General features: G+C 41.9%; 1 protein-coding gene across 3 annotated transcripts in view; it reads right to left on the bottom strand.

Annotated features, from left to right (window-relative positions):
• Positions 1-12261, bottom strand: part of STK32A (serine/threonine kinase 32A) — a 127905-nt gene that overhangs the window by 78398 nt on the left and 37246 nt on the right. For all 3 annotated transcript variants that reach the window (XM_077897782.1, XM_077897785.1, XM_077897783.1), the window contains one exon: positions 11217-11368. In XM_077897782.1, coding sequence (XP_077753908.1) covers positions 11217-11368 — 152 coding nt within the window. The remainder of the gene's footprint in view (positions 1-11216; positions 11369-12261) is intronic.

Below are 12261 nucleotides of genomic sequence, written 5' to 3'. Positions count from 1 at the left end.
ACTTTCTGGTTTGTGGTTTGGGCAAGGACTCAAATCTCTCATCTTCAGCTTACTCATCTTTACAATGGGGCAAATACTAATCTTCAAGCATCTAGTATTTAAAGATATATAAGATAATATATGTAATATTTTAGCATGCCACCTTAAAAATAAGTCCTCAAAAAGATTAGCTGTCTAGAAAAATGACTCCACATATGCACGATTTTCGTAAGTTTCCCCCAGCAATCTATCTCTGGAGCCTACATCCCGAAAATCTACTTTTCAGTTCATTAAGCTGTGTTATAGTGAGGATACCTCCCCCAACTACACCCCAATCCTGATTAAACAAACCTGTATCAAAACAGCAACAAATTAACATCTATAACGTGCACTCTCAGGAGAAAAAATGCAAAGCTGTGCTGATGGGATTCACTTTAAATTTATAACCACTGGTCTCACTTAGATACTTAGAAAATCCTGTTCTAATTCTCTATTAGTTTCACACATTCATTCACCCAGCAGCTTCTCTGCCCAGTTCCTCATTCTCGGTGGATGACCTCATGTTTCACAGTGGGATTGAACGAGACTCCTGCATCTGCCCGCCAAGAGATCCACCACCTTACAAATCTGTGCACTTACATACGCTGCCTTCTCTCCCAGCACAGTGAAAGCAGTGCGCTGCTTCCACCTGAGGCCAGCTCATTATCTGAGCCCCTGTTCACAGCCATTTGCCATTTTCAGGGGCTCACTCTGGTAATCCTCCCCATGCTATCCTACATTACTGATTCTTCTCAATGGGCTCCTACTCCTTGCACTCAAACTTGTGTATGCACATCTAAATGTATATATATATTTCATAATTAAAAGTTAAGAATATATTCAATAACAGTATCAATAAATAATATATAAATAAGAATATAAATTAAATAACAGTTTATAAATAAGAAAATACATAAAATAAATGTTCAAATTCTATATTATAGTATCTGATAATATGTACAAAAAGGTAATAGAACATAACCAACCAGCATTTATTTTCATAGAACATGACCAAGCAGGGTTGATTTTAAGAAGCTCATTATAAAATCTGCAAATCCATTAATTTACTTCACTACATAATAGAAATTATCTCGGTAAAAAAATGCATTTGATGAAATATAATACCCATTCGTAATAAAAATTTCCAGCAAACCAGGGCTGAAAGAGAACTTCCTTATTACCACAATAATAAGGCCAACCAGTAGAATTAATCAGAGAGTTTGGCAGGTTCACTGGACACAAAGTCAATATTAAAAATCAACTGTATTTTCCTCAACAAGCAACAAACTACTGGAGAAAAAAATTTGGATAAGTAATTACCATTTGTCATCATATTAAAAACATTAAATACCTAGGAATAAATCTAAATACAGATATGCTAGATCTCTACACTAAAAAGTGAAACCAGAGAGAGAAATTAGGTGATACCTAAATATACAGGAATATATATATATATATATATATATATATATTGGAAGGTTTCATAAATTGGAAGGTTGAGTATTTTAAAAAGGCCTTAATTCTCCCTGAATTAGTTACACTGTAGGCCACTATAAATACCAGCAGCTTCAGGGCACCTAGGTGGTTTAGTAGGTTAAGCATCTGCCTTCAGTTCAGGTCATGATCTCTGGATCCTGGAATCGAGTCCCACACCAGGTCCCTCCCTGCTCAGAGGAGAGTCTGCCTCTCTCTCCCTCTGTCTCTCTTCCCTGCTCACGCACATGCTCTCTCTCATGCTCTCCCTCTTAAATAAAATAAATCTTTTAAAAAAAAAAAACAAAAACAAATACCAGCAACTTTAAAATATAAGTTGACAAGATGATTGTGAAATTTGTATGGAATTGCAAAGGGCCCACTACAGTCAAGATAATCCAGAAGAATTATGTTACTGAATTCTGCTACCAGTAGAAAGCTGCAGTAAATTAAAGTAGCATGATACATGTGTAAATGCACACAAGTAGATCAATAGAACAAAGTCTGCAAATCACATGTATTTGGTGGCAAGACTATCAGCAAATGTGTTACTGCAGTGCAATAAGAAAAGGAGAAACTTTTCAGTGAATGGTGTTGGGCTAATTCAATTTCCATATGGGGAAAATGAATCTTGACCCTGGATTACAGCTCTCCATGTCAAAGCTAAAACAGCAATGCTACTAGGAAACAGGGTGGAATATCTTCACCTTGGTATGGGCTAAGATTTCCTAACCAGACACAGAAGGTGCTACCCATAAGGGAAAAGATGAATAAACTATACCACACTTACATTCCAGCTTTTTGAGTGTTCCAAAAAAAATCATATCCTTCTGGAGTGTAGACGTAAGTCACAGATCGGGAAAATTATTTATATTTAAAACTGGACCAGTGGGAAAGAAAAAGACAACCAATAGAAAGATGTGCAAGACTCAAGCACTTCATAAAAGAAGATTCCAAAGGGCCGGGAATCATATGAAAATGCGTCCCAACTCTTGAGTCACCAGGGAAATTCAAACTAAAACCCAAATGAGAAGCCATTATACATTTACTGGAATGCCTCTATGTAAAGAAACTGGCAATACCCAATGTTGGTGAGGTTTTCCAGTAACCTAAATTCTCAGACGTTGCTGATGTGAGCATAAACTGGCACAACTCCTGTGGAAAACCGTATGCCAGCTAAACCCACATAAATCCTAGGATCTAATGATTTTTTTTAAATCCTAGGATCTAATGATTTAATTCCTAGGTTTGCATCCCGAGATATATGTGCTCTGCTTCCCAGAAGATAGAAACAAGAATGTTAATAGCAGGACTCTGTAAAAGTCTCATGCTGGAAACAACCCAAATATCCACCAGTAGTAAGATGTGTAAATAACTCATGGGATATTCATACAATGGAATATGATAGAGAAATGACAATGTAGGATTTGCTACCTGTGACAATATGGCTGAGTCTCAAAACACAACAAAGCTGCTTTGCACACCACCCTCCAAAATAACACCACTCACTTCCTGTGTTTTCATCAAGCCATTGCCTTTGATCCTTTGTCCTATCATTTGGACTTGGCCTTTTTTTTTAAGATTTTATTTATTTATTCATAAGACACACACAGAGAGAGAGGCAGAGACACAGGCAGAGGGAGAAGTAGGTTCCCTGCGGGGAGCCTGAAGTGGGACCCGATCCCAGGACTCAGGGATCATGACCTGAGCTGAAAGCAGATGCTCACCCGCTGAGCCACCCAGGTGCCCCTGGACTTGGCTCTTATTAAGGTCACAGTGGGTGCATCTTTGTAAGTCTGAAGTCAGTTGTCTCCTTATTCCTGACCTCTCCACAGCACTTGCCATGGTCTGCACTCTTTTCTTTGTGAAACAGCCTCTAGATTCTAGGCTCCCACTCTTGCCTGGCTCACCCCTAGCTTGTAGGCTAGCTTCCAGGCTGTTGCTGCTTTGTCGAGCATCCTGAATCTTCGTCTTCTATCAGAACTATAATGGTGCTCTAGGTCTTTAATCCTTGGTCCTTTTCTCCTATTTCACTTCTCTCCAGAGATGTTCCCTTCAAGCCCCTGACTGAAATAGCACCTACAAGCCAATGTTTCCTGCATTTGTGTTTTGTGGACTTCTCCTTGGACCCTGGATTTCTCTTTTGAGCTTTAGACTTCCCACCTATGCAGCAGCTCTGTTCGGATGACTAAGAGGCAGCTCACATGTTGTTCAGCTAAAAGAGATTTCTTGACTTTTACAATGAGTCTGATCCTTCTCAGATCTCCCCATCTTAGTGAATGACACAATCATTCACTCTGTGGCTCAGGTCAACAGTCTGGGAGTCATTAGTTATTTTGCTCTTTCTTCTAGCCAAGAGGCAGGCATGTTTTCTGAGCAAGGCCAGTTGGACTCTCTCCCAGGACTTTGAACCTTGAGTGGGTGACAAAAGGTTGGAAAATTGGTTGGAGCTGATTCATCCAGTGGAGACAGCTTTCGGTGCCCGTCCTTTAGTTTCTGCTACCGAGATTCCCAGAACTGCCTTTGTCCCATGCTTTCTCGAGACCTGTTTCTTCAGCTTTAGGTCTGAGGCTCTAAGTTACTCTACGTCCTCCCAAAGAAGTTCTTCTTTTTTTTATTAAGACTTTAAAAAATTTATTTATTCATGAGAGACAGAGAGAGAGAGAGAGAGAGAGAGAGAGAGAGAGAGGCAGAGACACAGGCAGAGGGAGAAGCAGGCTCCATGCAGGGAGTCTGATGTGGGACTTGATCCCTGGACTCCAGGATCAGGCCCTGGGCTGAAGGCGGTGCTAAACTACTGAGCCACCAGGGCTGCCCCAAAAGAAGCTCTTTTTTAATAGCTTCTTGTGTGGTTTGCCATAAAGAAATCCTTTGTAATATTGATGAGGAAATGAGTAAGGCAATGTCTGTGTTACAGACTCAGTTTCCTACTAGTCCATCAGTGAGTCAGTCAACAACCATGTATGCAGCCATTACTATGTACAGGACACACAATTAACACTGTCCTCTACTAAGTTCTTCAGGGACTGCTGTCCCTTATTCTCCACTTATCCAAGCTCATCAGGGTCATCCCCAAGGACATCTTCCAGTGATGGCACTGGATAATTCAGGATAACCTCCCTTCCAAAGATCCTTCACTTGATCATGTCTCTTCCTAAGATAACACCGTTGGACACTAAAGCAAGAAGAGCAGAGTTTAGTCAGTGCTATACTATTACAATAGGAATTCCAGTGTGAACTGGACTCCAGTTTGATGTGCACAGAAGTGATTGGCAGGGAGGATGAGAGGATGGAGAGGGCAAAGCAGCGGAGTGGAAGTTACAAAGAGCTGAGAACGTGGCCTACATGAAACGCGTCTGGTTTGTTAACTGGCACTTTACCAAAGTTAGCCCCCTCCCCTCCCCCAGAGGCTGGGAGATGGGCCCTGTCTTCAAGTGTTGGCTGGAACAATCAGTAAATCCTTTTGGCAGCTGTGCACTTTCTCAGGCAGGCAGTTTAAGGGGAGCTGATGTCCTAGGGATGTGGCCCTGAGCTGTTAGACATGATGTTAGCATTTTGTTCAAGTCTTTGTAGACCAAGGTTAGGGTCTAGTCAAGAAGATGGTTCAGGGGGATCCCTGGATGGCTCAGCAGTTTAGTGCCTGCCTTCGGCCCAGGGCGCAGTCCTGGAGTCTCAGAATTGAGTCCCACATCGGGCTCTCTGCATGGAGCCTGCTTTTCCCTCTGCCTGTATCTCTGTCTCTCTCTCTCTGTGGCTCTCATGAATAAATAAATTAAATCTTAAAAACAAAAAAAAAGAAAGAAAATGGTTCAGGAGAGCCTGGCGAGAATTTGGTCAAGAGGGAGGCCCAATGTAATCAGATGGGTCCTTCAAAGGTGGACGAGAGAGGCAGAGAGTCAGAGTGAGAGAGAGGTTGGAAGAAGCTGTGTGGCTGGTCTTGAAGGAAGGGAAAGGTGCCTTGAGCTCAGGAGTGCAGGCAGCCTCAAGAAGCAGGAGAAGGTCAGAGAACATTCTTCCCTAGACCTCCAGAGGGAACATCGCCCGGCAGACAGCTTCATTTCAGCCTAATGAGACTGACTTTGCCCTTCTGCCCCCCAGAATTGTACGATACTGAGTCGTGGTTTTTAAGTTGTTTCATATTCTTTCACTATGAAATAGGTAAAATGTATTTACAGTGAAATGCACAGATATTAAGCGTAGAACTAATAAACGTTTACAAATCTATGCCCTGATACAAGCAGCACGGCAGTAAGGAGAGTATTTCAGGTGCTCCCAAAGTGTCCCGCATGCTGCGTTCTCGGGCAACTCTGCAGCCCACAGCTCATCATTCTGATTCCTTCTGTCTGTCAGTGAACTTGCAGGACAAAGGGAAAGAAAGGCAGGACAAAAGGACATAACAGGTTAATTACATTATGAAAATAGCCTTAACCCCAAGTACTCCAGTTCGAATTGAGGCTCCTAAGCTTATGGTAATTTGATCCAGAAGCAATAGGAATCTAATACAGCAGCTATTTCTGCATAATGTAATATGAGTATTTATCATTTTCCTTAGAATGTCTGCATTTCCATATTTTATCCAAAAATATATATTTTATATTTTTTTAAAAATTTACTTTTTAAAAATTTAGCAAAAACCCGAAGACTTTCTAATAGCTGGGCCAGCTTACATGCAGGGGCATGTGTCTACTCAATAATCTGCTCTGGGGGTGGAGGGGACGTTCCATTTGGGGTGGGGCCTCACTGAGTTTTTGTTTCAAGTCCTCATTGATAAAGCACCTACTATGTGTGAGGTGCTTTATAAACATATCCTTAGTCATAGCCATGCCTTCTGCTCTGGATACTGCTAATATCTCCAGTTGTGGAGGAGGAAACCAAACAAAATACACAATGTAAATTGGGTCAGTTCACACAGTTACCAAGTAGTGGAGCAAGGATTCAAACTCACATCCCTCTGACTCCAGGGCCTGCCAAGAACCTGAGGTGGACCTGATGGAATGCGGGGATGTGTGTGAGTGTGCAGGAAGTGGCTGTGGTATAATGGGAAAAGAGCAAAAACCAGAAGCCTGGAGCCATCACTAACTCCATCATTCATTCATTCATTCATTCATTCAGCAGAGATTTGTTGAACACTTACTGTGTGTGTGAGGCATTATTGTAGGAGCAGCGAACAAAATCCACAAACATACCTGCCTCAGGGAGTTTGTAATTTTGTGGGATGTGAGAGACACATAAATAAGAGACACAAAATAAAGAAAATAAATTCCATTTCCTTTATCTATGGACATCCTACGAGATGTCCATAGGGGATGGTATAGTGTAGCAGGAAATGCAGGGTTTTTGAAGCCAGAATTCCTGGGTTTGAGTCCTGGTGTGGCCAGTTCCTGGCTGTGGAGCTCTGGGAAAATCACTCAACTTCTCTGAGCCTCAGTTTCTCTGGTGTAAAATGGGACTAATTAATCCCTATCAACCTAAAGTTTTAGGATGTGTAAATGAGATAACATAGGTAAAACTCTTAAGTAACAAATTCCCATTGACAGGGAAGGCTCATTCTGATTCTGTGGCTCTGAAGGCTACCTTGAGTTCTCACAGCTTATGATTCTGTGATGAAACACTGGTGCTAAGTCAGAAATAATGGAGGTTGAGTCCAGGGGGCCTATTTGTTTGGCTGCGTTCAGCTATCTGACAGGACCCCCTTTTCACAGCCCCGGTACAGGTGGTCCTTTCCACTTAAAAAAGACGCTCTTGTCTCCTAATTTCCTGAAACCACACGTAGGCCCCTTCTGTGCCCAGAACAAGAGACAAGGGTGAGGGCAGAGAGGAGCCCCAGGAGCTGTGTGCAGCTGCAGGCCTAATCTCAATTAACAAAAGCCACCTGGGGAACGGGGCTCTGCTGGGCAGCACTGGGGCCCATTTGTTTGCAGGCTCTGGGTTGCCAGGGCTGTGTGAGCAGCCCTCAGGGAGGGACTCGCAGCGAGATTTTATTTGCTTTTCCTGGATGCCAGCCCCGTCAGGCAGCCTTCGCTTTATAACGTGGCCTACATCTGACGGCTGTGTTCCCGAGTGGGGTCAGGGCCGTGGGGCTGGGAAGGTTGAATTTTAATTCAAAATGTGTTTTCACCCTTAACTCTGTTGCCCTAGACTAGGACACACACACAGACACACACACACACACACACACACTCTTCTCTCAGTCATTTGTGCACTTTTCTCAGTTGATATATTTATGTGTCATTTGATTAATAGGAGCCTCCCATGGTTACTGGAAGGAAATGTGGAGTCAACCAGGGGCTCCATCCATTCTTGCCGCCACTACATCCCCCCACTCTGGGTCTATGTTGCGATTAGGGTTGCCAAATTTAATAAATACAAATACAAGATGCATCAGAAATTTGGAAAAATGAATGATTTGCAGGTAATGATTTGGGACATATACTAAAAATGATTGGTTATTTATCTGCAATTCAAATCTAACTGGGCACCCTGTATTTTATCTGGCAACCATAATTACAGTTTGTTTGTGTTACTCCATAAAGAGATCCATGAAGAGGGGGAATTAATGGGGCTAATGCATGATCAAAAGCAGAGAACCAAATGCAGACATTTCACTGGCAGGTACACACCAATGGGTTAGAAGTGGTTGTTTCAAGGTAGGATTATTGGAGAATTTTCATTTTTCTGTGTGATTTTTCTGTTCTTCAAGTTGACCACAATGTGCACAGTTTTCACAGATCACATCTGTATGTATTTATACCTACACACACACACACACACACAAACTTCTTAGCATTAGTGTAAAAGCTGCTTAAAAGAAACTGTGTTTTTCCTCAGCCTGAAAACCAGATCTGAACACATCCCTAGTGGTTAGAGGCATTTTCAGGATCCATGAGAAGATCACTGAAAGCAATACTGAGAGGCCTACATGGCTTACCAGTACCATAGAGTACACAAGAGGTACACAGGAATTACAAACTATTGCTGTTACATTATTAAGAAAGCAGATGCTGCTTTCTTAAGAAAACTGGCTCCTGAAGCTTTGGGGATATAAAGATCCATCTAGTTAAACCCAGGACACAAAATCCTCATTAAATCCTTGGTAATGGGGGAACTTGGGAATTTTTATTCTTTGATTTGCAGAATGAGGGTGGAAAACAAAATGAACATATACTCTTACAGAGAATGGGTTGAAGACCCATCCCTCTCCCATCACACACACAGTGTGATCCATGATGTCCTGAGGCCGAGTGCCATCGGCATTTGTGTCTGGGATGCCCAGAGTGGCCCTGCAGTGACGGATTATTCGGAATGCTACCCCTTAGTGGAGTAAGGAAGGAAAAGAACTCCCATTTATACAATGCTGACTCTGTGCTGGGCATAGCACTTTATGTCACCTTGTTCACAAAAACAACCCAAGTTACATGCATTACCCTGTCTTATAACCACGTGACTTAAAGATTATAAAGACTGGAGTGTCTGGGTGGCTCAGTCGGTTAAACATCTGCCTTCAGCTCAGGTCATGATCTCTGGGTCCTGGGATCGAGCCCCATGTCGGGGGCTCCCTGCTCAGTGGGGAGCCTGCTTGTCCCTCTCCCTCTTCCCCACTGCTAGTGCTCTCTCTCAAATAAATAAATAAAATCTTTTTAAAAAATGATACATTTTGTTCGCAGGTCACACCTCCAGAAGTACTGCAATGTGCTTAATAGTTGGAGAATCACTTACATTTCCGCCTTAGTAAGGAGGAATAAATCTGCTTTCTGATGATTTGTATCTCAAGATTTGAGAGATTGAAAGTTTTCTGCTATACTTGAAGGATGGCCCCCTCCCCCCAGTCTTCAGTTCTGAATGTGGTACTAGAATTAAGGTGGGGGGTGGTTTCTTCTTTCTCCTTTCTCACCACTAATGGTGCCCGCTGCCCTTTGAGGTTCAGTATGCAAAGAGGGGAAGACTAGGCTCTTTGTCATATTACCACGGAGTCTGCATGCGTGAAGAACAGACTGTTGCCTGCCATGACACCAAGTTAGCAAATGGCAAAATCAGTAAACTTTGGCCAGCTTTGAGTCTCCTAACACCCACCTTATAAAAAAGATAGGAACAGACTGATCCATTTTGCTTATTCAGTGATGAGGGACTGGCCTGAAAGGGGGACTTACTAAAACTTCTGAAGGGTTCCTGGTCTTAAAAGAAGAGAGTTGGCTGAACTTTGGAAAAAGGAAAATATAACTTTGAACAAAAGGAGAATGTGAATTGAGAGCACCTTGTCATTGTCGGGGGTGGTGGGGGGTGGGGGGGGAGGCAATCTGGTGATTGCTAAAAATGGGAAAGAAAGAGCCATGTCCACAGAACGCTGTGTGGCAGTGCTGTGAATGGGCCACTCTGAGCTACTGATTATATACACTGAGAGTTATAAGAAATAGTGAAAGAGACTGTAAGGGGAAGGAGGGAAACTGAGTGGGGAAAAATTAGGGAGGCAGACAAACCATGAGATGATCCTAACTCTGGAAAACAAAGGGCTGCAGAAGGAGAGGAGGTTGGGGGGATGGGGTAAAACTGGGTGGTAGGCACAAAGGAGGGCACTTGATGGGATGGGCACCAGGTGTTATACTATATGTTGGCAAATTGGATTTAAATAAAATATTTGGAAAAATAAAAATAAATAAATACACTGAGCGTGGGCAGGATTAGACTCCACCGTGTCTGAGTAGTGCATGAGCCAAAGGGACCTATTTCCAAGTCACGCAGAACCATTTTTTCAACTATGATGTAGAGTCTTGGAGCAAATTGTATATTAAGTGAACTGTATTAATTAAAGATGGAGCGAGACAGGTTTTATGCATTCATTCCTCCAGAGAAATGTCCCTAAACACACGGTGACATTTCAATTATTTTTCCATTAGTATTCTCTGAATAAAGACTTTTTTTTTGCCTTTGCTAGTAGAAACTGCTTGGTATGCATATTTAAATAACAGTCACACTGAATTAGCTTTAAGAACAGGCTTTTAATATAATGGATGCATTAAAATGTAGAAAAAAATGAGAGCTGCATACAGACCTTCATGCATAAGAAAAGAGCAGGGAGTAATAGACACTTTCTAAACCTTGGATTATGATCCTGGCTTTGGGAAGAGATCACAGTTACCTCATGTCTAGCCACTGATCTAAGTTAGCTCCAGCTCTGTTAAAAGCTATTTGGTAAGAAAGGTAGCACCTGTTCTTTTCCAACTCACAGATATATACATACGTGGCTGCTCGAGAAGGATGCTGCAAGGAAATGATATCTACTGCCAGTCATTGTAGAGAGAAAGTGCTTTTTTGTGCAAGTTCTAAAGATCAACCTGCCACCAGACATTGATGACTTACTTAGTATGCTACGTCGCCACCCAACAATTAATGGGGAAAAAGTATCTACCGAATGACAAGACACCTGAACTTCTTTGTCAGCCTGTTTAGCTACAGTGTTTTAAAAAAAATATATTGTCTTCAACGACCGGGGAACCGTGACAAAACAAAACAAAACAAAACAAAACAGCCAAGCAGTATTTATTGGTGACAATAAACCAATAATTTGTTTCATTTAAATTCAAAGAAATCAAGGGGAAACAAAGGTCTTGAGGAAGAGCCTACTGAAGATTTTGCAAATGCACACCCAGCAATCAAGATGGGTTTATCGAACAGTGTTTGGGGGTGAAAGCGGGAATGTCTCCATTCAGAGATCCCATAAAACCACTTACCACAAATTAACCAGGAAAGGATGCTCCAGACCCTGCATGATCTGGAGTTCCTTGAAGACATTTCTCACTTCGTTGCGCTCCACGCACTTTTGTTTGTTCATGTATTTCATTGCATACATCTTCTTGGTATCATTCTTCTGCACGATGCAGACCTAATGGCACAAACCAGAGTGAGAAAGCGGTCAGGAAGTTAACGGATCATGGCTGTGGGAGACAGAACAAGACCTATTCAACAGCCTGGCCTGGAGGCCTCACTGGCACATTCTTTGATACTCAAGTTGCCACTTAGCTCTGATTTCAGAGGAGAAAATGTAATTTTCTTCCCCTGTACTGGGTCATTTTGCAAATCTCTGCTTTCTCAAACAAGTCAGCCTGTTTTTTGCTCCTTGGGTTTTGTTTAGACAGCATTTTGGAGAAAATAGCTGCTTTCTTGTCAGGAATCTTCCAATAGCAAATGACATCCTTATTCTGCTTTGAGTGATTGGTATTGGCGCAGCTAAACTGCCGAGTAGAACAATACTGTGTGAACAATTTCTGTTTACACCAAAGTTGATAGGACCTAAAAGGACTTATAGCACTGAACATGATGTCCATGTTTTTGAAATTCTTTTAGAGGTTCTATATGTCTGATAAAATGGACAGCAGATGATTTTATAATGCAAGTTCAATGTGAAATAAGAAATGTTCTCAAAGTATGTCACTACCAAGAAACTAATGATTAGGATTTGAATCCAGAAGTTTCTTGCAAAAAAATGAGGCTGGATCTTTCATGGTAGATTTTTGAAAATAAAAACATAGCATAACTGATGGAAAATCATATATCAGGAAGCTTCTTTTGCACATAAAAAGAGTTAACTGTTGGGGCGCCTGTGTGTCTCAGTTAAGTGTCTGCCTTTGACTCAGGTCATGATCCCAGGGTACTGGGATCCCTGCTCAGCAGGGAGTCTGCCTCTCCCTCTACCCCTTCCTTGCTTGTGCTCTATCTTTTTCTCTCTCAAATAAATAAGTAGTCTTTTTTTTTTAAGAGCTAAGTCTTAAATTGACA

Source organism: Canis aureus, chromosome 5 (assembly GCF_053574225.1).
Source record: "Canis aureus isolate CA01 chromosome 5, VMU_Caureus_v.1.0, whole genome shotgun sequence".
Taxonomy (NCBI): Eukaryota; Metazoa; Chordata; class Mammalia; order Carnivora; family Canidae; genus Canis; species Canis aureus.
This window is presented reverse-complemented; position numbering and strand designations above follow the sequence as displayed.